Source organism: Budorcas taxicolor, chromosome 4 (genome assembly GCF_023091745.1).
Source record: "Budorcas taxicolor isolate Tak-1 chromosome 4, Takin1.1, whole genome shotgun sequence".
NCBI classification, from domain to species: domain Eukaryota; kingdom Metazoa; phylum Chordata; class Mammalia; order Artiodactyla; family Bovidae; genus Budorcas; species Budorcas taxicolor.
In genome coordinates this window covers 105542631-105567801 of record NC_068913.1, presented here as the reverse complement: position 1 = coordinate 105567801, position 25171 = coordinate 105542631, and the positions used below count along the sequence as shown (strand labels likewise).

General features: G+C 44.5%; 1 protein-coding gene across 2 annotated transcripts in view; it reads left to right on the top strand.

Annotated features, from left to right (window-relative positions):
• Positions 1-25171, top strand: part of DENND2A (DENN domain containing 2A) — a 98314-nt gene that overhangs the window by 32923 nt on the left and 40220 nt on the right. For both annotated transcript variants that reach the window (XM_052638511.1, XM_052638510.1), the window contains exons 2-4: positions 233-1396; positions 16890-17017; positions 18580-18701. In XM_052638511.1, coding sequence (XP_052494471.1) covers positions 363-1396; positions 16890-17017; positions 18580-18701 — 1284 coding nt within the window. In that variant the 5' untranslated portion in view covers positions 233-362. The remainder of the gene's footprint in view (positions 1-232; positions 1397-16889; positions 17018-18579; positions 18702-25171) is intronic.

Sequence of the window (25171 nt, the reverse complement as noted above, 5' to 3'; positions counted from 1 at the left end):
ATACAGACCATGGAATTCTTCAAGCCAGAATACTGGAGTGGGTAGCCTTTCCCTTCTCTAGGGGATCTTCCCAACCCAGGGATCGAACCCAGGTCTCCCGCCCTGCAGGTGGATTCTTTACCAGCTGAGCCACAAGGGAAGCCCAACAATTTATATCTAAGTTTTAGCAAATTGCTATGATGTGTCAAGAACAATAACCGAGAACGTCTCACTCTGTGTTTTTCTTGTTTAGGGTCAAAGTGGACGGTCCAAAGACTGGGGAAGACCCTCAAAGGCAGCCATTTAGTTTCTCCATCCCTTTCCTAGAGACTGATCAGGATCCAGCCTTCCGAAGAAGCCCCCTGGAGAGCCTCCATAACCTGATGCTGGAGCCAAGAGTGGACTGTTCTCAACAGAACATGTTCAGCTCAGATATGATCATCAGTGACTCAGCTTCAGATCTCAGCGCTAAAGGAACCAGCAGGGCCAGCAAGAGGCAGCTGGGCAGTGTTCAGGACCCGTGCCCTCCCGCCCAAGGCAGGGCCCGGCACACGTCCCTCAGCATAAAGGACAAGATATCAGAATGGGAAGGGAAAAGGGAGTTGCCCACGCCTGCCCCTGGCAGGAAGGCAGATGGCCAGGAGGGTTACCTGATGTCCTGTGTGACGGAGAGGAGAAGCAGTGATGGTTCGAGGGCTCGGGTCACCGAGGCTCAGAATGGAACGAGGCTGGACATGGAAAGTAGAGAGGATGAGCGGAATAAAGTGAAGGTCAGAGCACAGGATGCTGAGCAGAGGCCGGACCTGAGCCAGTCAGCCGGGGAGTCGGCTCCCAGCTTGGGCAGAGGCCGGGAGCCCAGGCTTGGCAAACAGCGCTTTCAGAACGATAGCCTGTCTGTGCTGAAGCAGGTCAAAAAACTCGAGCAGGCTCTGAAGGATGGGTCTGCCGGGCTGGATCCCCAGTTACCAGGCACGTGTTATTCCCCACACTGCCTGCCGGACAAGGCCGAGGAGGCACCCACCCTTCCTGAGCACCGCGGGGGTGGGGGCGGGGGCGGCTCAGAGTTCAGAGCCCACCGCTTGGACCTGGAAACCAGGGAGCCTGCCCTTGAGGCTGGCGAGGAAAGGAAAGGCTTGTGCAGGAGGCCCTGTGACCAGAGCCTGGAGAGTGTGTACAGAGGCTTGGAGGACCCCCCCACAAAACCCTTCATCAACCCCTTGCCCAAACCCCGGAGAACTTTCAAACACGATGGAGAAGGGGACAAGGATGGGAACCCAGGCACGAGCTTCCGGAAAGACAGAAGGAACCTGCCTCCTCTGCCCTCTCTACCTCCCCCGCCCCTGCCCTCCTCTCCCCCGCCCCCCTCGGTGAACAGAAGGCTGTGGAGCGGGAGACCGAAAGCCAGTGCTGACCACAGGTAGGTGACCCGTGACTTTATGCCCCACGGCAACTGTCTGTTCTCAGCCTGTTTACTAAACCATCGGATCTCGTAGTTAGTCGAGACCATCTGTAGCAAGATGGTTCACTGATTAAACCTGAAGACGTGGTAACTGATGTAGAAGTGTCTTGTGCTTGCTTGTTCCTTGTCCTGAAAAAAAAGAGTATTCGCTTCGAAAGATCACCCTGTAGATGTGCCTGAGTGCTTGTAATTCAGACAGTAACCAGGGGTTAAATGAAAGCGAGTGTTAACGCTGGCAGTCTACTAACTGATGCTCATTCTGTCTCTACCACCCCCACCTTGCACGTGGAGCTCCAAGTCTCTCCTCCCTCTTGCTTTCGTGGTTTTTCTTGGTTTGGACTCTAGAAACACACTGCCTGGCCTATCCTGGCCCTCTCACGGTCTGTCTAACTTGGAACAAGTTACTTAACATCTCGAGGCCTCAATTTTCTCATTTATATGTGTAGACGCTCACATGGTAAATATTTGGTAATATTAAAATACCTTTAGATAATAAAACCTGTGAATGCTTAAAGGTAAAATCTGTGCTTTGGAGACAATTTTTTTCCGTTCTGAAACCTGATCTCTAGTCTGTTTCTGTAATGTGCTAATTGGTTTGATACCTCCTAATCTGGAAACCCTCTACTGAGGAAAAACTCCTCCAAATAGCTGTCTGTCCCTGCTGTCACCACTGCTTCCCGCCTGGGTTTAGCCTGACTCCCTGAAGTAGGGCTTTTGCTACTAATCCTAGAACTTCTGTTGGCCAAGTCCACCTACGACCTCCATCTTTGCTAAATCCAATTTGTCAGTTCTCTGTGCTTTTCTTGATTGACCTCACTTAGCCTCTGCGGACGGAGAAGGCAATGGCAGCCCACTTCAATACTCTTGCCTGGAAAATCCCATGGACAGAGGAGCCTGGTAGGCTGCAGTCCACGGGGTCACTAAGAGTTGGACACAACTGAGAGACTTCACTTTCACTTTTCACTTTCATGCATTGGAGAAGGAAATGGCAACCCACTCCAGTGTTCTTGCCTGGAGAATCCCAAGGATGGTGAAGCCTGGTGGGCTGCTGTCTATGGGGTCGCACAGAGTCGGACACGACTGAAGCGACTTAGCAGCAGCCTTTGTGGACCAGCTTGACTCACACCCCCTTGAAATCCTATGTTCACTGTAGGCTCCTAGATCACCTGCTTTCCTGATAGTCACACTTCTCTGGCTGCTCCTCCTCTCCTTCTGCCTGTTGAGTAACATCCCCCCTCAACCCATCTGCACCCCATCCCAGGATCAGGACCCCTCCTCCATCTACATGCAGTCCCTTAAACTGGTCTCCCCCACTCTCACGGGTTTAAATGTCAGTTACATGCTTACGATTCCCAGACGTATGTCTCCGGCCCTGACCCTCTGCTAGCTTTTGGTTTGTACAGTCATCTCCTACTTGGGTCCCCATTTGGTTATCTAATAGCTTGGACTTAATATGTCTAAACCTAAATTCTCAATCCGGGCCACTACTAAAATGATCTTCTCCCCAGACAGATGCTCTCTGATTGAATGGCATCACCCTTCATTTTGCTTCTGCCCCAAACCCGAGGAGTCATTTATGATTTCTCCTCTTTCCGCACAGCGCCAATCAGGTTCATCAGCAAGTCCTTTGGTTCTAGTGGTAAAGCATTTTCTTCAGCCTGACCGCACCTCCTCCACTGCTGCCACCCTAGCCACGTTGTATCTGCCTGCCCCTCACCCCAGTATTTTCCTTCTCAGCAGCCAGAGGAGGCTTTTGGAAACACAGATTCAATCATATCAGTTTCCTACTCAACATGGTCTGTCAGGAAGGATTCTTCGGGTGCCAAAAGTGTAATTTCTTCTGTTCTCTTCTAGGGGGAGAAAAGGTTGGCTATTCTAGAATTTCTAGAAATACACACATATGTATTATATCCTTTCAAAAATGAAATCATGCTGTATACCAGCCATGTTTTACTGAAGATATCATTGAGATATTTCCATGTTGCCACTTTTTTCTTTTCACCTTCCTTTTTTAACTGCCATCTTTATTTACATCATGTGGCTAAACCATATTTTAGTTAACCATTTCCCTGCTGATTTACACTTTGGTTGTCTCCAGTTTACAAATAATGCTGTGATGAGCAGAATATAGCATTAGAGAAGACTCTAGAGCCAGAGAACTTACTAACTCCGCTACATCCTAGCTGTATGACTTTGGACAAGCTACTGAATTTGTCTGAGCCTCATTTTACTTATCTGTAAAATGGAGATAATTATAGTAACTACTTCATAGCTTTGTTGTGAAGATTGGACGAGCAGATATTTGTAAACATAAGTTAAAACCAAGTCTGGCATATAGTGAATGATTAATAAATATTAGCTGTAAATTTTTTCTGGCTGTGTTCTGTTTAATGAATCAGGGTATGTATTTCTTTTCTAGGACCAAACAGTTGTAAATATTTTAACCTCATAATCTGTTTTACTACCTAGTGGAGCTTAACAAAAATTTCTTATTGTTGCTAATAATCAGTGGATTCTTTTGGACATTCTACATATTCTATCATGTAATATACACACAAGTGATCATTTGGTCTCCTTGTTAATAATTATAAAGTTCTTATATCCTGATTATTCTCCTTATTCAAAAATGTCTTGAATATTCTTAGATGTATTTTTCTAAGTATTCTATATATCACTGTGAAATTTCACACATAGTAATATGTCAGCTTTTAATTGGGATTCCATCCATTTGCTAAGTATATGGTATTTTATCTTTTTGTTGCCATTGTTAATGGAATCTTTTTTTTTCTCATTATATGATCTTTGTATTTAAGAAAACTATTTGTATATATTACTCAGTACTTCCCTGGTGGCTCAGATGTTAAAGCGTCTGTCTACAATGCGGGAGACCCGGGTTCGATCCCTGGGTCGGGAAGATCCGCTGGAGAAGGAAATGGCAATCCACTCCAGTACTATTGCTTGGAAAATCCCAAGGACAGAGGAGCCTGGTAGGCTACAGTCCGTGGGGTCACAGAGTTGGACACGACTGAGCGACTTCACTTTCATTTAAAAGAGCCTTTAAAGAAATTTCTTACTGTTTCTAATTATCAGTTGTTTCTCGTGGACTTTCCATGTATATAATAATATTGTTTGCAAAGAATTATCATTTTAAGTTTTCTTCTTTTTGATTCATATCTCCAAATTCTCTCTCATACTCAATTGCACTAGTACTTTCCTAACAGTGTGAAATATCGGTGCTGATAGCACTGGGCGGCCTTGCCACGCCCTGGCTTTAAGGGTAATTCTTCTGGTGTTCTGCCTTCAAGCACTCCTGCTGGATTTACATTTTCATTCTATCAAGGTAGTGTCCACTGGTAATCCTTTTTTTTTTTTTTTTAACTAAGAGTTTTAAAAATTAGGATTGGGTTTTGTCAAATTACTTTTCAGAAACTTTGTATGATCATATGGTTCTTCTTCTTTGACCTATTAATGCTAATATTCTATTTAAGATTTTTGTATAAGTATTCTGTAAACGGGACTAGTCTATACTTGGATTTTATTGTACTAACTTTACCAGCTTTGGTATTAGTGTCTTGTGATGTCTATAAAAGAATTTGAGGGCTTCCCAGGTGGCTCAGTGGTAAGGAATCCGCCTGCCAGTGCAGGAGACATAAGAGACCTGGACTTGATGCCTGGGTCAGGAAGACCCCCTGGAGGAGGGCACGGCAGCCCACTCCAGTATTCTTGCCTGGAGAATCCCATGGACAGGGGAGCCTGGTAGGCTACAGTCCATGGGGTCACAAAAAGTCGGACATGACTGAGCATCCAGGAGGAGAAGGATTAAAGAATTCATAGGCTTCCTTCTTTATGTGCTGAGAAAGTCTGACTCCATCTCTAATTCTAAATTCTTTCCCAAACCAGTGCCAGCCTGAGAGCCCTGGGTGCTCTCGTGACTTTTCTGCCTCTGTCCCCCGTGCTTCTCCAGAGAAGCCCTTCTGTGCCCTTTCTGGGCTATTCCTCCAAAGAGAGCCTCTTTCCCAGGGGCAGGTTCGTTCTGGGAAATTGGAGTCTTTGAACTGTGTCATCTGTGGGTAGACAGATGAACCTGGTGAACAGTTATTCCCATTATCTTTTCTCTCTTAGCTACCATCTGCTCTTTTCAGTCCTCTAGCATTTTCTCTAAAACCAGCTAAAGTTACTTTGTTTCAGTCCAAAGATGAAATTTTTTTTGGCCAATTTGGATATGGTTGCATCAGCTGTGTTTAAAGAACTTTTGGCTTTGGAGTTCTCATTTTGTTTGAAATTGTACAATGGAGGTGATGAGGGCAAGATGTTCGCTTTCTACTCTTAAAAAACAAAATATGCTCTTTATTGTGGTCCTGTCGCTTAAAAAAAAAAAAAAGAAAAGGCTTAACTCTGAATTTGGCAGACTTACTGTCCTCTCTGAGGCAGGAAAGCCAAGCCAAGTTGAAGAAAGAAATGATTAAGGATTTTGAGGTTATGAGGGTTTAGAATTACACGGCCAGGCTGTGCACTGCCGAGAATGTATCCAGCTTATTTTCATATGCCTATTAGTCCACCTCAGCAAGAGCCAAACCAATGGATTCCGATTCTGGGTTTGAGAAAATGTCTTTTTCTTTTTCTTTTCTTTCTCTCTTCCTATTTTTCCTTCTCTTTTTTTCCCCTCTTTTCTCTCCTTTCCCTCCTTCCCCTTCTTCTCTCTTCTTTCTTCATTTCTCCAAAGCCCCAGGAAATTAAATGCAAGGACTTACGCCTTCAGTCCTAAAATGGAACACGAGAAACCCTCACATGTCAGGAAATTCCAAAGATAAGGTTCCTACAGCAGCATTAACTTGGTTATATATGTTTTATGGCATACGTTTAATAACTTTGGCAGGAATGCCTTGAGGCTGACGTTTAACAAGAAAAGTTATTATTTTTTAAGTGTAAGCAGCATCCCGAATTCACATGTGTCTGTATCCCCAAAATGTTTTATTTTGAATTCAGATTTTTTTATTTTAGTTTAATTTGATCACATGGCAGAGTTTTTGGATCTTTTTGAAACCGAATAGCCATGATGACCAAAATTTCAACTTTTCAACCGATTATCTTGGCATCACATAGATTCAGCCTTTCCTTGGGGCTTTAGTGTAAGACTTTGAGAACTTTTTGAGGACATGAAACCTCGGTCATTAAATGGCTGCCAAATCATGTGGTACTGTTATCGATTCTATAATTTCCATCTTCCCTAGGACTGATGGGGACCCCCTCGGCAGTCCAGCTGGGCAGCCACCCTCAGCTATCACGGGTTTAGTCTCTCCTGTACCAGCCACACTGTGGTTTGTCCCTGTCATTATGAGTCTGTCATGAGGCAACCTCCCATGCCTAAAAACAATATTTAAAAATCTTCAAAGAGGCAAATTGTTTGATTCATTTGAGATCTAGAGCAAAAGTTACTCTGAAAGCATCTGAGAAGCTTGACTTTGCAAATTCATTTAAAAATTTCAATAGCAGTTGCATTGGAAGACAAAAAGATGAGAGTAGAGAGAGTGGTCATTATTCTTCATTAGAACAGTAATTGTCATGTTTTATTTCTCTTGAGAAGGTGGAAATGATGGCTATTAGACACAACAGTGGCTAAGGATAGTTCTTCTTTTTTTTTATGATTCAAGATAGTTTTATTACATCAAGCTACAGATTCCCAATCAAGCAAATATTGAAAATATGTCATTTAGTGTTTCTCATCTGACTAGTCCCATCTCTTTAGCTATATCTTTTTAAAGGTGTCATATTTTTTATTCTGTAAGCTTAAAATACTTTTAACATATTTTTGCAGAAAATAGCATACAATTTGTGTTAATCTTTCAAAGGTAGACTTTTGCATTTATATAAAAACCAAGAGACAGAAGGTCTGTAATTTGAGCAAAGTTATATATAAAATTGATAACAAAGCTAAAATGAAAAGTAGTTCTCTTTGAAACTCCAGCATTTGTTAAGTATCAAAGTGAGGGCAATGAATCAACCTTTTCACTTCAGGAAGAAAGCTACAGTCCTGCATGCTCCACAGTCCGCAAGACAGTTTTTGCTTCTTTGTGAAGAGTTTAGGCATTCCATGATGACTGAAACATTCTAGGAAAACATTCTCCTATGAAATGGTTACATTTTTCTGTTTGACCCAGCTTCAATGTTACTTTGAAATGAATAACCATCTCTTTCAGAGAAAGGATCTCTGAAGAGCTTTTCTAGGTAATTTTGAGGACCATCCTAACAGAAACTGAGCTAGCTGTATTGTCCCCCTTCCTTTTTTAGGGGGATGTACTGAACGTGCATCAAAATGTGCAGGGTAATTCAGTTCGTACTCTCTTTTACAGTGCTTCCTTCTAGGCTTCATTATCCTTAGTATGTCATATATTAGCTTTGAATTTGATAAAGAAGGTCAAAATAGATCATCTTTGTTCATAAGCTTTTTATTTTCCAAAATCCTCCCCATCCTAAAAGTATTAGGAAAATCTTCTAATATGGTGTACCCATCGAGGATGTCTGTATCTGAATATCATTTTTTTGGGTCAATATCCTTAAAGCAATATGAATTTGTACTGAACAATTCAATATCTAATAAGGGCCTGGTGGAGTAAAAGATGATTTTTTTAACTCCAAAGAGGAGTAAAATTAGCTTAATATTTTATTTATTGGTTTGAAAATCCTTTGAAGAGGTAATAAGGAGACAGAAGGAGTGGTGCCCAGACTAACTTTGACAGTGTCATTCAGCTTATTCATTTTAGATCAACTACCAATAAATATCCAAGTCTTGTTCTTACAACGCTATTAAAATCTTCTCCAGACTTTAGCTGTTTGTGACACCAATGATTGCTTCCAATTTTTTTTTAGGTGAACAGTTTTACTGGTTGCGTATCAAAGGCAGATTGTTTCTCCTATAGCCACAGTAGGGTTGCCTGTGTGTGTGTGTGCTCAGTTGTGCCTGACCCTTTGTGACTCCACGAACTGCAGCCCGTGAGGCTCCTCCGCCCATGGTATTTCCCAGGCAAGAATACTAGAGTGAGTTGCCATTTCCTTCTCCATGGATAGTTTTTCTTCTTACATTTCTATTTTGGATCCAGGACAGAGATAAGCGGAAATCCAACATGTGTAGTCATAGCGCGGGACGGAGGAGCTGCCCAGTAACAGAGTGAGAGCTTAGAGCTGAAATCAGGTACTCTTGCTTAGCCCCCTACTCAGATCACCGGGTGACAGGCTGGCACCTGGGACCCTTTGCTACAATGCTTGCTGCAACGCTTGCACAGCTCAACCCAGAGCTGCAGTGCTTGCTCCTCAACAACAAAATACTGCACTGTTGGGGCAAATTCTAAACCAAAGGTCCAAAGAGACCAAAAAATGCAACCACCACTTCTGAAGAACGGGGAGCAGAAGCAGGGGACTGTGCATGTCTTCGGCACACAGCATCACCTAAGGGAGGGGCAAAACACCTAAGTCAGCCCTCTGGCCCAACCCCTAGACACAGCCCTCCCCTCACGTCGTATAAGGAACCGGCTCACCTCCCCCAGTGAGCAAGCAAGGGGACCTGCTGTTTGTTCTCGCTCCGGCTGCTGCAGAGTTGCCTGAACAGAGTGTTGCCTGAATTGCTTGTCTGGTCCCTGCTCAATTTCTGTTGGTGAAGGAGGCCAGGAACCCTGGTCAGTAGCAGTGGTATGAATGCCCTCCCCAAGAAAAAGAGCTGTACCTGGTCACCGGGCATGGAGGAAAAGTGAAGTCGCTCAGTCGTGTCCGACTCTTTGCGACCCCACGGACTGGGGCCTGCCAGGCTCCTCCATCCGTGGAATTTTCCAGGCTAGAGTACTGCAGTGGGTTGCCATTTCCTTCTCCAGGGGATCTTCCCGACCCAAGTATTGAACCCAGGTCTCCCACATTGCAGGCAGACACTTTACCATCTGAGCCACCGGGGATGCCCACTGGCATGGAGGGAAGCAGGGTCTGTGGCAGCTGGGGGCAGGGGGTGAGGGGTTCAGAGCACGGCATTCCTGGTTTCAAGCTCATGTTTTAGGTAGGTGCTGGGTCTCAGGCCATCCAAGCAGATTTAAATACAACCAAAAATAATTCTGGGGGCAAAATGTGTTCAAAAAATCAGCTCTCAGAATACAGATAAAAAATTTTTTACCCTCAAATAGGGATGAATTGTAAGCAGTAAAGGTAGCCATTAAAACCAACTTTAAAAATATTCACTCACTTATTGAGCCAACGAATATTTGCTATATACCTATGTACATACCTATGTAGCACCGGGGCTTCCCTGGTGGTTCAGATGGTAAAGCATCTGCTTGCAATGCAGGAGACCCGGCTTTGATCCCTGAGTCGGGAAGATCCCCTGGAGAAGGAAATGGCAATCCACTGCAGTACTCTTGCCTGGAAAATTCCATGGACAGAGGAGCCTGGCAGGCCCCAGTCCGTGAGGTCGCAAAGAGTCGGATACAACTGAGCGACTTCGCTTTCTTTCTTTCTTCTTTTTGTGCAGTGTTAGGTTATAGCAAGGAACACGGTAGGCTGAGACCCCGCCCTCATGAAACTTACAAGCTAGTGATGGAGCTACACACTAGCTACACACCTAGTTTGTTATTCACCACCCTCGTTGCTGTGAGGAAGCAGACGGTGCTGCGGGAATGTTCAGCAGGGGCAACTAGCCTGTCGTGGAAACAAGGCTGGCTTGGGTACAAGGGCCTCAGGTCCCCAGGCACAGGGGTGGGCTGCGGGATTAGGGATAAATTTTGAGTGAACAAACAAGCAAAGACCCTGGGGCAAGAAGGTCTTGAGCCCACTGGAGGACGTGAAAGGCAAGGGTTGGGCCAGAGGGATAGGAAGGGTGTGAGCTGAGACCCTGGGGCCTCGAGAGTCAGCTCTGAAAAAGCACTGTAGCCCAGGCAACGGTTGGGCCTGTTACTGAAGAGGAACGGGAAGCATTTGAAGGTTTTTAGGAAGGGGGGAGACACAGTCCGATTTGTGTTTTTTAAGAGCTTGCCCCTCCACTCCACAGCAGCGTGGAGACTGGCAGGGGCACCAGGGGACAGGGTGGGTAGTTGTTGGGGGTGGGAGGAAGATCACACACCTGGGGTCACCCTGCAGTGTAACTGCAGAGGGGACTGAAAGAAGCCGGTGGATCCCAGGGACACTGTGTAGGTAGAGCTCTGGTTAGTTGGCTCCACGTGGGCAGTAATGGAGAAGAACCTGCACGGGACGTCCAGGTTTAAGGCATAAGCACTTGGATGGATGGTGACCGCCTTTGCAGTCCATGTTGAGCTTCCCCTGCGCCATCTGCCTGTTTGTTTTACTTTGGCTGCCCTGGGTTCTCACTGCTGTGTGGGCTTTCTTCTGGTTGCGGTACGTGGGCTCCCCACTGCAGTGATTTCTGCTGTGGCAGAGCACTGGCCCCAGAGCACAGGCTCAGTAGCTGTGGCTCCTGGGCCCTAGAGCATGGGCTTAGCTGCCCTGAGGCATGCGGAATCTTCCTGAACCAACGAGCATGTTCCCTGCCTTGGCAGGCAGATTCTTAACCACTGAACTGTCAGGGAAGTACCCACTCATCATATAAGTGGAGACATGGGATGAGCTCTCACGTTAGTATTTCATTTACAAAAATACGAAAAAATCACAAATGACGTCCAAAATGCTACTTGAAATCGCAGGGATTTGGGGTTTGTTAGTTTGGTTTTGGCCACACGACATTTCACGTAGGATCTTAGTTGCCCAACCAGGTATCGGACCCGTGTCCCCCACAGTGGAAGTGTGGAGTCCTAACCATTGGGCCACCAGGGAAGTCCCAGGGACTTCTTACCTTTGCGTCACCAGCTGTGAGTTCAATTCCACTCTTTAGGGAGGTGCTTGTGAAACATTCCCTGGTGACTCAGACGGTAAAGCATCTGCCAGAAATGCGGGAGACCTGGGTTTGATCCCTGGGTTGGGAAGATCCCCTGGAGAAGGAAATGGCAACCCACTCCAGTACTCTTGCCTGGAAAATTCCATGGATGGAGGAAGCCGGTGGGCATCACAAAGAGTCGGACACGACTGAGCGACTTCACTTTCTTTCTTTTCTTTCTTATGAAACGTGCAGCTGGATGTGGAACAAACATGGAAGTGTGTAAATGAGAAAGAAGCCAATCTAGGTGTGGTCACCATTAGCCTTTCAAAATCTTCTTTTAAAGTTAATACGTAAATCAAGGTATTAAAACCTTTTGCTGAGTTAAAAAATATTTTCATAGAAAAGACTCAGCTAAGTGATAGGATGATTAGTTTAATCAATGAGCCTCAGGACAACAGGGCTGCAGTCCCAAGGGGCATTTCCGCAGATGATAGAAATAGTGCTGAGGAGGAACCAGCCACCTAATAAAGCTATGATGTTGGTGAAAATATGTCACCAACACAGGACAATAAGATTGGAATTTTCTTTTCCCACTGCCGCTGGAAGCTGGGCATGTAAAGATTTCTGGTTTCTTCTTGACCATGTATGGACAGTAGTTTCATGTTGCTTTGAAGTTTGTCTTTCAGGCTTCCTGTATAAGAATTAGCCACCTGAAAAGCAACATTTTAATACAGAAATGGAGCTTCTTTTTAAGAAATCCTGTGATGAATTCTTTTGCATGGTAGAGTTTTGCACTGTGATTAATTGTCCTCTAGTCAGCTTTTTTTTTTTTTTAATGGGAAGTTTGTAACATTTTAAAAGTGGGCTTTTCAATACTATTTAGACTGGTGTTACCTTTTATATGTTGGTAATCAAATGCAAAATACAGCTGATACCTTGTATTATCATCTTATTCTTGAAAATATGGAAAGATCATAAATAACATTCAAATTATAGCTTGAAATCCCAGAGTGTCTGACAGCAGCTGCTTGGATTACAGGCTAATCCCATCCTAACAAACCCCAACAGATGATCCAGATTCTTGTCACATATGCTTGAAGTAAGGGAGCCGTCCACTGGGACTTGGAGAGCCTTTAGCATACAGACATCTTTATTGTTAGGGCATTTATTATTAAAACATTTAAACTACTCAGATATTATTCCATAAATGCGTACGTGCTCAGTCACTCATTCATGTCCAATTCTTTGCAACTCCATGGACTGTAGCCCGCCAGGCTCTTCTGTCCATGGGGTTCTCCAGGCAAGAATACTGGAGTGGGTTGCCATGGTCTCCTCCAGGGAATCTTCCCAACCCAGGAATCAAACCAGCATCTCTTGTGTCTCCTGCATTGGCAGGTGGATTCTTGACCGCTGTGTCACCTGGGAAGCCCCCTATTTCACAAATATTTTATAATAATTTTATTATTTTAAGATTTGACCTATACAAATATTGCTTCATCGATACCTCAAATGAGATGCGAGGTGTTTAACAGCAGACAATGATAGAGCTCTCTATAGGGCAAAGCAAGGCCCAGCTGCAGCCCCTTTCTGCAATCAAAGAAAAGACCTAGCTTAGGCAGGGTCATGCTGGAATCCCAGGCAGTCAAGGCTTTACCTGTGGCAGTGACCACCACCCTGTCCCTCTGCTGCTGGGAGTAGAGCTTCCTGCCGCTGTGGCAGAAACCACTCAGCTCCCAGGGAAGTGCCCCACCCCGTGTGCCCTGTGAGGGCTCATAGCATCTCTTCATCATATAGTTTAGTTGCATTATGGAAAATAGAGGGAGATAGAGGGCTTACCTGGGCAGGGCTCAGTAATGCATAATATCATTTTATATAGGAATTAATTTGGAAATTAATGGTTAGGACTCCGAGCTCTCCCTGCCTAGGGCCCAGGTTTAGTCCCTGGTTGGGGAACTGTGATCCCACAAGTCGTGAGGCCAATAAATAAACAAATACATTTTTAAAATTAGTTCAGATTCCACACAAAAACCTTTGGAAACTCCACCTGTTTTAATTTGGGGCCTGTGACTGCAGCTCTCCTCCTGCCTTGCCTTACTCCAACCAGATTTCCCGGGTTCTCCTGCTGTAACTGGGAACAGTTTACCTTAGGTCTCTGGACCTGTTTTTCGTGCATAACGTGTGTAATAACAGTAATCTGTCACAGGGTTGTGGTAAAGTTTGAGTGTGCTGATCCAAGATAGACACTCGGTCAGCTCTCAGTAAGTATTGAATGAATGATTCTGAACAGCGTGCCTTTTTCCTACCACGTAGTGTACGTGCTGAGGACTCTAGCTGATGTAAAATTTGGTTGGCCCAGCAGGGGAAACCCAGGAGTTCTGGCCCCTCTTAGCCAGTTACTTGACCGTGCTCTGGGCCACACCTCCAGCCCCAGTCCACCTGCTGGCTATTGCCAGCCTGGGCTAACAGCACCCGGACTAGGAAGTGTTCAGGGTGGGTTCACAGCACAGCCCATTCCCATCTTAGAGAAACAGCTAAGACCTGCTTCCCCTCCCCCAGCCCCTTCTAGCAGAGCTCTGAAGCTCAGTCCTTCCTCTCCTCGTTGGACTCCTCAAGGGGAAAAAGAAGGGGCTCATGGGTCGGTATCCCCTCCTTTGGGGCATAACCTTCTGTTCCTAAGCCCCAGAACCCCAGATGACAGTTTGAGCCTCCCGGCCTGACTTAAGGCCATAGAAATCCAGCCTAGAAGCCCGTCTTTGTGTTCCTAAGTGCCGAGTTCAAGTATTAAGGAATGAGGGTGGGGTGGAGATAAAGGGCGATGAATTCAGATGTGCAGATTTCCAGTGGTTAGGAGTGCACTTTCACTGCTGGGGCCTGAGTTCAGTGCCTGGTCGGGGAGCTCAGATCCTGCAAGCCGCACAGCCAACCAAGCAATCAATAGTATAGATCCTAAAGAGGAGAAGCCTTGGGAAACTCTTAAACTCAGAAAGAGGAAGAGGCAGAGAGCTGCCAGTGCAGGCCAGGAAGAGTGGTCTGACAGGGTGTGTGGAGTTAGGGCCGCCTTGCATCCGCCTCCTCAGGTCCTCCAGAGGTGTGCCCCATCCTTTGCTGAACAATGCGAACAACACTTTTGTCAAATATAGTAAGAAAGGACTATAAGAGGTATGAAATGAAAAAAATCATCAGTATACAAACCTCAGTTTGTTTGTTTGTTTGTTTGTTTTGTAAGTCCATTCTTCAGATTGCTTGAAAAGTTTATAAACATTTACTGTCAATTTCTGTACTTAGCTTAGCAAGGACTGGTAAGAGCTGGCACCCCAGCCCTGCCCCATGGGTCGCACTTGGAGCACTGCTGCCTTTCACTGTAGAGACCAAGTGGTGTCATGCAATGAAAGGACCAGAGTGGTTAGGTTTTACCAGAAACTCACTCGTGACCTTTAGGAGGGATTTCAGAAAAAGGATGCATACGGACAGGTTGAGAGAGTAAAGGAGAGAAAGACCAGTGAACCATGGTAAACTAAGAGAATAACCCCTGCTTCTCCTCTCCCCCCAGTTAAAAGTATTGGCAAGGAAGGAAGGTGAGAAATAGCAGAACTGCAAGGGCCATTGCTTCAAAGGAAGGCTTTTTAAGATAGAGGAACCCCATGCATGTTTGGGCTTCCCAGGTGGCACAGTGGTAAAGAATCCACAGACTCGGGTTCAATCCCTGGGTCGGGAAGATCCCCTGGAAAAGGAAATGGCAACCCACTCCAGTATTCTTGCCTGGAAAGTTCCAATGACAGAAGAGCCTGGCAGGCTGCAGTCCACGGGATTGCAAGAGTCAGACACAACAGAGCGACTGAGCGTCACATGCGTGTTTAAAGAAAGAGAAAGAAGCTAGCGGAAAAGGAAACATTTTAAATGCAAGAAATCCCCAAAGCTTGGCAAGCAGGCAGATAGCCTCTGCCTGCTTCTGCCCTTCTGTTGCACGGCACTCTCCACCCTGTTCCTGCAGTCCAGTGAGCTAACTGTCTGTCTTGTCTGCCATTCCCTGAAATGCACTGAGGTCTCTGTAACCTCAGGACTTTCTCACACGCCCATCCCTCTTTTGGGGACACTCTTTCCCCGACTAAGTTCTTTTTATTCTTTAAATCTCAGCTTCAGTGAGTGACTTTCTCATTGAGACCTCCCCTAATGCATCCCCCAACCTGAACTGAAGCTTCCTCCATATCCTCCCAACCTGTACTTTTCTGTCATTGAACTTGTGTGTGAGCTGGTTGAACATCTGTGTTCCTCCTTAGAATGTAAGCTCTTTGAGGCAAGGACTCTGACTGTTTTAGTCCTTCATTATCAAACCCTGAGCACGGTGCCTCCCTCAGTAAATACAGCACTGGCTACATAAATAATTAGTAGCACCACAACAATAATAAAAATAGCTGGTATGCTCAGTCACTCAGTTGGGTTCAACTCTTTGCAACCCCGAGGACTGCAGCCCTCCAGGCTCTTCTGACACTGGAACTTTCCAGGCAAGAATACTGGAGTGGGTTGCTAATTCCTACTGCAGGTATAATAATAGGTAACATTTTAGGTCTTAATTTTTTTGTTGGACTATAGTTGATTTACAATGTTGTATTAGTTTCTGCTGTATAGCAGAGTGAATCAGCCATGCATATGAATATATCCACTTTCTTCTAGACTCCACTCCCATATGGATCATTACACAGCACTGAGTAGAGTTTCCTGAACAGTATGTTCTTAATTAGTTACCTTGTTTGTATATAGTAGTGTGGATATGTCAATTCCAATCTCCCAATTTATCCCCCCTCCCATGATAACTAACATTTGTTGCATGCTTATTAGGTGCCAAGGATTTTATAAACATTCTCTTTTCTATTTTTTGGACAGTCCTATCTACTGTCCTAATTACTATCTACAAATCAGGACACTAAGTTTCAGCTCAGGTAGTTTATCCAAGAAGGAAAAACTTGTGAATGAAGGGTTCAGGATCTGTGTCTAGATTTATTCAATCCTAGTGGATGTAGGATGAGGGAAGGGTGGTCATAAGCCAGGCCCCAGACAGAGAGCCAGCCATGTTTCTACAGATCTCAGAGTTCGGTGGGGTGCCTCAGCTGACTTTTGGCTGTCTGACCTTTGGGTGTCTGATTATAACCACTTAGGTGAAAGAAAGAGGGGTGGGACCCAGGCTTCTCCTCTGCTCTGAACTGGCCCTCACTGCTCCTTTCTGGTTATTAATGTGTGTTCTGTAGAACATTTGAAAATCCAGAAAAGCAAAATGAAGAGAGGCCATCCCTCAGTCCTGAGATAGCAGCTCTATGTTTCACTTCCTTTCTTTTTTATCTCCTCCTTACATATGTTTACTTACAAAGTGGGGTTTGTACTTAAATGTATACTCTACAATCTTTAGTTGGCATAATAGCATAAACATTCTCACAAGTAAAAGCCACATCTCACATTTGAAGATTTTCACACTGTCTTACAAGAAACAGAGTTGATTTTGGCATTCGAAATTTTTACAAGAAAAAAAAAAACTTTTATGGCATATATTCTCTGAACCAGCCTAATCTGATTTAAGTTCTTGGGTTTTTTTTCTTCCCACCTTGTACAACCCAGGAAGTCCTATGAGTTTGAAGACTTACTGCAGTCTTCCTCTGAGAACAGCAGGGTAGACTGGTACGCACAGACTAAGCTGGGGCTCACACGCACTTTATCGGAGGAGAACGTCTATGAAGACATTCTAGGTAAGAGGCCGAAATGTCTGCGTGAGTCTGCCTGTGAGAAGGAGGGGGTGGGAGGTGGGGCTGGCTGCTTGAAACACACACACGCTGAAAGACAAACATGTACTCAAATGAGAGAGCCAGGTAGGCGGGTGGACGAGTGACCCAGGGTGAAATACGTGAGAGAAAATGAGAGGAAGCGCTGGCGATGAATGGCCAGGGAGGCAGCGTGGCAACAGTGGAAAACACACGGGACCTGGAGCCTCAATATCTATGCCTGAATCTTGACTCTGCTACTTGTTAGCTGTGTGACATTAAGCCGGCCACTTAGCGTCTCTGAACTTCGTTTCTCTCATCTCTGTGCTAAGGAGGATGATAGATACTTAACAGGGTTGTTAGAGGACTGAAGAAGATGGTAGGTAAAATATCTGGCTTGTGACAGACTCTTGGTGAATTGTAGTGATTACTGAATAAAGGAAAACTGAAGACTACCGTACTCTTTCCAAAACTGTAGGAATGTGGCAGTAACGCCATCAAACTTCAGACTGAAATGTATTTGAAAAGTAACTTTGGCCTTGCTCCCAAGAATTCTCTGATTCAAAAACAGGACTCAGATTCACAGGGCTTGTGTGCATTTAGATTTGGTGAGTTAAAATCTTCAGGGAGGATCACAGTTTCAGTGAGATGTACACTCAGACTATGTCTGCATATGTTGGGGTGGCGGGTGGCGGGGAAGAAACGAGCTGGTGAGAGAGAAAAACCCATCTGTGTGCCTATGCAAGGGGCAGATCGGGCAGACACACGCGTTCCTGCATGCACACAGTCGTCAGCACTGGAATAAACTCCTAGGTGGGAAGAAACGTGAGACTTGAAGAAGCAGGATACTAAGCCGCTAATACTAATACTATTTGAATTACTGAGTCCAAGCAGCCAGAGACAGGTTCCTGCCAATGCAGTAGATGTCCCAGGTCCAAAATGGATATGAGATCTGGACTCCTCTTAGTGTGTGCCTGGCAGGGTAGCTTTCAGTTACAAGGAGCAGAAAACCCAGCTGAAACAACAAAGGGAGTTGGTTGTGTCACGAGACCAGAACTGGCTTCTCTTCCTTCTTATCTTTCAGGTTAGCTCCCTTCTCAGCAGGTGCCCCACGATCTCCATGATGGCTGCCATCAGTTCCCCAGGGTCCCTGCCTGCAGCAAAAAAGGAAAGCCTGTCTCCTGCAAGTCCCAGCAAACACCCCGAGGTTCACTCTCACTAGACTGGGTTAGGTCCCTGTTCACCTTCAGAGTCCAGGAATGCCATGCAACAGTGAGCTTAGGCCTGGAATATGAGCCCTTCCAGGAGTAGTCCCTGAGGCCAGATTGGCTTAAGCTCTGAGACCGGGAGTGAAGCTCACACATCTGAGAATGGGGAGACAGAGACTTACCCCAGTGAAAACCGAGATCCATTACCAAGAGGAAGGCTGAATGCATAACAAGACAACACACATCCCCACAAGGAGAGACCAAGGTGTTGGCTAGAGATCTGATAAGGAGAGCTTCCTTGGTGTTCCCAGTTTCTGATCTGTTCATTGCCTTTGACTGCAGATCCGCCCATGAAGGAAAACCCTTATGAGGACGTTGAGTTACATGGTCGCTGCCTCGGGAAGAAGTGTGTCTTGAACTTTCCAGGTTCTCCCACCTCTTCCATCCCTGACACACCTGCCAAGGTATGAGCCCCCAGAGAAACGGTGCAGGGAGGGGGTCCCCAGCACCGTGGCCTTGAGCCGGCTGGGGTTCTGGGTTACACGGGAATGCCAGGCATCCGCACTGCAGGCTCCTGGATTTGCTCGTCAGCGGCCTGCCTCTGCTTGCTGCGTCTGGCTCTCCTGGAACCCTCTGCTCAGCAAGGCTTCCTAAGGTAGCGTTGTAGCGTCCGGCTCAGAATTCTCCCCAGCTGTAAATAAGATAGTACATCCACATTACACAGCTGTGAAGAAGAATGTTCTGACATAAACTCATATGTTTGTGAATGCGCAAGAATGTCTCTGTAACGGTCGCTAAGAATGAGTTAGCAGGCACCTCTGCAGAGTTGTCTGGGTATCTAGAGGTCAGGAAAGAACACTGACATTTTCTCAGGATACCTTTTTGAACCTTTTGCAGTTTTGTACTATGTACATACAGATAATATTACTGTATTCTCATACATGATAATCTCAACACATTGCCTAGGAACTGAATTCATATTCTTTTTTAACACATGTAGTTTTATTTGTAATGATCCAAACTGGAAACAGCTCCAATGTCCTTCAGTGGGTGAATGGTTATATATAGTACAGCACATTTATATGATAGAGGATTATTCAGCATTAAAAAGGAATAAGCTATTGATGTATACCAACCTGGATAAATCTCCAGAGAATTACGGCAAGTGAACAAAGCCACTCTCATAGGTTTACATACTACATGATTTCATTTATATACTTTTGAAATGACAAAATTAAAGAAACAGAGAACACATTAGTATGAATTCATATTCTTTAACATAACATTACACATTCTTCATAATGGATCCCTGGGCACCCATTTCCCACAGTTCCTACATATAAAATCTCTCCGGCCAAAGCCTGCTAACTGCCTCTAATGTCATAGCCCCAGGAGCAGCAGATGTTTTCTCTGAAGAGCCAGGGAATGAATATATGGTCTCTGTTTTGACTGCTCAGCGCTGCCATTGTGGTATGGAGCAGCCACAGACTATATGTAAACAGTCAGTGAGGCTGTGTTTCAATAAAACTTTATTTACAGACACTGAAATTTGATTTTATATAATTTTCACATGTCACTTAATATATATATGAATATATATATTTAGTCATTTAAAAAATATATATTTAGTCATTTAAAAGTGAAACTGTTCTTGGCTCGTGGCCTGTACAGAAACAGGTGGTGGCCCAGATGCAGTCCCCATGCTGTGCTCTGGCCAGCCCTGCGCTAGGTCATTTCTGCCTCTGCCCTTGGCTCTTGCCTGGACCTCTCCCAGTCCAGTAAGGCCCAGCTCAGTCATGCCTCCTTCAGAAAACCTCCAGGCCATCTTAGTCCCTGGGACTTGCTCCCCTCTGCTCTCCTGTAACACTCAATGGGCTAAGCATTCATTTTACACTAATTTGTATATTCCGTCTTATGATATCTCTTATTTTGATGGTTTGAAGTCTGACTTAAGTCATGTTGCTATTTAGTCACCAAGTCGTGTCGAGCTCTTTGCCACCCCATAGACGACAGCGCGCCAGGCTTCCCTGTCCTTCACTATCTCCTGGGGTTTGCTCAAATTCATGTCCATTGATGCTATCTAACCATCTATTGAGTCATGTAATATGTCTTAAAAATATCCCCTCAGCTAGACTATAGGCTCCTCGAGGTCAGAAAGTATGTATTTGGTTTCTTTGTGTTTCCCGTAAGTAGTTGTTATACAGTGGTTTAGTTGTTGAAGAAATTAAATGGAGACCAAATCCAGGCTACAAGTATCAGTTTAAATCCCATCCAAAGGATCTGTTTCCAGCCTAAGAAAAGAAGCCAGCTTCCTCTCTAGGCTCTGCTTGAGGTCAGCATTGGCTGGCGGGCGGGGGGTATACACATAAGGCCTGATAGTCACAAAGGGAATCTTCCTCAAGAGAGTGGAAGGTCGAACCTTTCACGAAGGCTGGATCTTACTGGCCGAAATCAATTGCTACAGTACTTGCCAAAACCGATTAACTGCTGTCTTCTCCTCCTGTGGAAAAGAGCGTGATCATGAATAATCCGTGACAGCCAATAACTGACCAATAGTTTCTACTTGCCTTTGAAATGTGTTGTTTGTGTTTTCGCTGGAATTTGGATGTGCTCAGCATTTAGGGAATCTTTCATTTCCCTCAGTGAATGAGTCTGGCTTAGAAGAAGGCTGTCTGTAGACTTTTTGATGATGGCCATTCTGACCGGTGTGAGGTCAGACCGGTGTGAGGCCTCATTGTGGTTTTGGTTTCCATTTCTCTAATGATTAGGGATGTTGAACATCTTTTCATGTGCCTCTTAGCTATCTGTCTTTCTTCTTTGGAGAAAGAAAGCCCTTATAAACAATAAGTGCTGGAGAGGGTGTGGAGGAAAGTGAACCCTCTTATACTGTTGATAGGAATGTAGATTGATACAACCACTATGGAAAACAGTATGAAGTTTCTGTAGAAAGCTAAAAATAGAGCTACCATATGATTCAGCAATCCCACTCCTGGGAATATATCCAGAGAAAACCATAATTTGAAAAGATGCATGCCCCAATGGTCATTGTAGCACTATTTACAATAGCTAGGTCATGAAGTCCATCAACAGAGGAATAGAAAAGGAAGATGTAGTAGATGTGTACAATGGAATGTTACTCAGTCATAAAGAGGACAAAATAATGCCATTTGCAGTAAACATAGATGGACCTAGAAATGGTCGTGCTGAGTGACGTGAATCAGACAGAGAAAGACAAATGTCATATAATACTGCTTATAACTGAAATCCAGAAAAAAGGTACAAATGAACTTATTTATAAAACAGAGATAGAGTCATAGATGTAAAAAATGAACCTGTGGTTACCAGTGGGGAAAGGTGGGGGATAGATTGGGAGGTTGAGTTTGACATATACACGCTACTGTATATAGAACGGTTAACTAATAAGGACCTATGTATAGCGCAGGGAACTCTGCTTAATAGTCTGCAATGACCTAGATGGGGAAAGAATCTAAAAAAGAGTGGATATGTGGATATGTATAACTGAATCATCTTGCTGCACAGCAGAAACTAATACAACAGTGTAAATCCACTATACTCCAATAAAAATCTTTTAAAAAGGAAAAAGAAGCCTGTCACACCCAGTCTGACCCATTCGTATCTTACTCAGTTTCTACTTCAGAACAATGGAAAACATCTACCCAAAGCAAATCTGCCTGCAAAACTGGGTGATCCTCCCTAGGATCAGAAAATAAAGGCTTAGTAGCCCTTTTCTCTTTTTTTTTCCCAAATGTTTATTTATTTTGGCTGTGCTGCATCTTAGTTGCAGCTCTCAGGATGTTTGTTGCAGCAATGCGGGCTTGTTAGTTGCAGCATGCATGCAGGATCGAATTCCCCAGTCAGGGATCGAACCCAGGCCCCCTGCATTGGGAGGGTGAAGTCTTATCCACTGGACCGCCAGGGAAGTCCCTTAGCAGCTCTTTTCTTCCCCTTCCTGCCAAGCTAGAGAAAACCTTGGTCCTCTGTCCCTAAAGTAGTGCAACAGAGGACTTCCCTGGTGGTGCAATAGATTGGAATCTGCCTGACAGTGCAGGGGACACAAATTCAATCCCTGGTCTGGAAAGAATCTACATAGCAGGGATAAACTAAGCCTGTGCACCACAGCTACTGAGTCTGCACTCTAGACCCAGAGAGTTGCGACTACTGAGCCACAACTAGAGAAAGCCTGCATGCAGCAACCCAGACCCAGTGCAACCAAAAATAAAATAATTAAATTTCAATAATTTTTAATAATTAATTTTTTTAAGCAGTGAAACACAGTAGGTAACCCTGTCAATGAGAACTTGAAGTCCAGAGGCGCTATCCTGCAGAAAGATAACCCAGTTGCCCAATGCACATCTGATTGCCACTCATATTTGCAGGCCGTTGCGGCCTTTGCGAGTCATCAGGAAGACCGTGCGTCATGCGCAGTCCTCTGCTTTCCCACATCTGGGTGTCTGGTTTGTGTCCCCGTCCTCGGGCACAGCTGCAGACCTCTCCACCACCTCCATTAGCGCACCAGTATTCATGGAGTGTCTGCCACATCTGGGCTGCATCTGGGACTTAGAACTTACTGAAGCAATCTTTCCATGACAACCTCCTCTGCCAGCCACAGAAGGGTCCTAAGATATCTTGGAGGGGGCGGTTATTTAACTAGATTGTGCCTCTTTCTAGTAGAAAGGTGAGGATGACTGGACAGGTTTTCCTCAGACACTGGAGACATGCAGCTGGGGGCCGATGCTGATGCTTACAAACACGCGAGGCAAGCTCCTGAGAAGGGGCTGTTTTCTTTTCTTGTTATTCCCACATGTAGAACAGCACAGCGAATATGATAGAAACTATTTTTTGTAATAAAGGAAACCTAATGTTCTTTCTTGTGTATCGACACTTAAGGGGAAAAAAATCACTGGTTGACCTGGGTAGCTCACCCACATCATCTTCCACCAACAAACCATCTGTCACCTCGTGTGGCTATGTAGGGGCAGTGTCTGGTCAAATGTGTAGGTCTTGGAGCCTGACTGCCTCTATTCAAACTCACGTAGACCGCTTGCTAGTTGTGTGACTGTGGGCAAATGATCTTATCGCTGTATATCCGTATGTCACTGGTAAAAGTCGGGAATGATAATACACTCCTCTGAGATGGTGAAGGACGGGGAAGCCTGGCGTGCTGCACTCCATGGGGTCACAAAGAGTCGGACATGACTGAGCGACTAAACAACTGAGGGGTCTTGTGAAGGTTAATCAAATTAATTCTTGTATACCACTTAGACTAGTGCCTGGAGCATAACTATTATTTATGTATGTTTGCTTAAGCTATAGAATTAGGCTTTCAATATGTGTCCTTTTAAAAAATTACCTCGTTTTCTAAAAGCAGAACATTCTCATTGTAAAATTCGTTTTAAATACCAGGAAGTGTAAATTAAAAAATCATCTGTAATTGGGAATTTGTATTTTTTCTTTATACTCACCTGTATTTTTTTTTCTAAAACAGATGGTTATTATGTATATATGTGTGTGTATGTGTGTGTGTTTTAAAAGCCTTTTAACAATCGCATGTAATCCCAACATCCAGAGAAAACCACTGTTGACACTTTGGTTTACTTCTTTCCAGACCGTGTCACACTGTGTGTGTGTGTGTGCATGTGTGTGTACAAAAAAAAAAGATTTGGGGTGATATCATATAAACATTTCTTTCGTATATACTTTTTTGCTGCTCTGTTACATTTATCATGAATATTTCCCCATGCCATTAATTTCTTTTAAAAACTGATTTGTATTACCTGCAAGGTATGCCATTGTTTTAATGTAATGACATGGTGGCACGTTAGTGTAATGTCCCCAGTGGTCAGAACACACGTGCCTGCCTATGTATTCCTATGGGTGTATAGTCTGAGTGTTATGTGAATGTGTGTACCTGTGGGCACAGGAGAACAACTGTATGTGTGTGTGAATGGCATCCCAGTGCTCCCTGGGGGAGTCCTCTGCAAGCGAGCGGAGGAGTGAGGTTGAGATAGGTAAAGACGAGGTGGGATATTTTATATCAGGGACCCTCTGAGTTCCCTGCTGTTGGCCTCCTGGGGCAGTAAGACAGGGACATGCGAGGACTGGAAGGGGTTAAGCCACCAGCCACATTCAGACAGGAAGGGTGAATGAACCCTGGCTGAGTCCAGGTCAGCTGCGTCTTCGAGGCTCAAGGCACGTAGCTTCCGCGCCACCCCCTCTTCCCTAAGGGGGATCAGGGGGGAAGGGATAAATTAGGAGACTGAAATTGATACATACACATTACTATATGTAAAATAGATAACTAATTAATAAGGATTCACTTTGCTGTACAGCAGAAACAACACAACGGTATAAATCAACTGTACTCCAATAAAGATTTCAAGAAGAAAAAATATTTCTTCAATGGCATTTTCATTTTTTTTTCCTGATGAGTGAAGCTAAGAATCTTTCATATGTATCTGAAAATTATTATATTTCCTTTTCTGTAAACCTCCAGTCCTTATCTTTTACCTGTTTTTCTTTTGAATTGTTAGTCTTCTCATTAACTTGTAGCATGTATTAGAAAAAAATGAGTTCTATAAATCGCAGATTTTTTAATTGTTTTTTTGTTGGCCTTTTGACCTTAGAACAGCTCATTTTTAAAAATCAGATATTGAGGCTCAGAGAAGTGAAATTCCTTGTATTAGAAGGAATTTCCCTTGCCAGTGACAGGGATAAAGCTAAACATAAGTCTTGTAACTTCTAGTACATGGTGTCAGAAAGCCTCATTTGTAAAGGTATGGCATAGAGCCAGGTGAGTTTCCACTTGTCTAAAAAGAGAGAGTGGATTAGACTTGCATCCTTTATCATCCTCATTTTCCATAATTGGATGATAAGTGTTTAGGCCCTTAACAGCATAGACGACCTCAGTGTACCC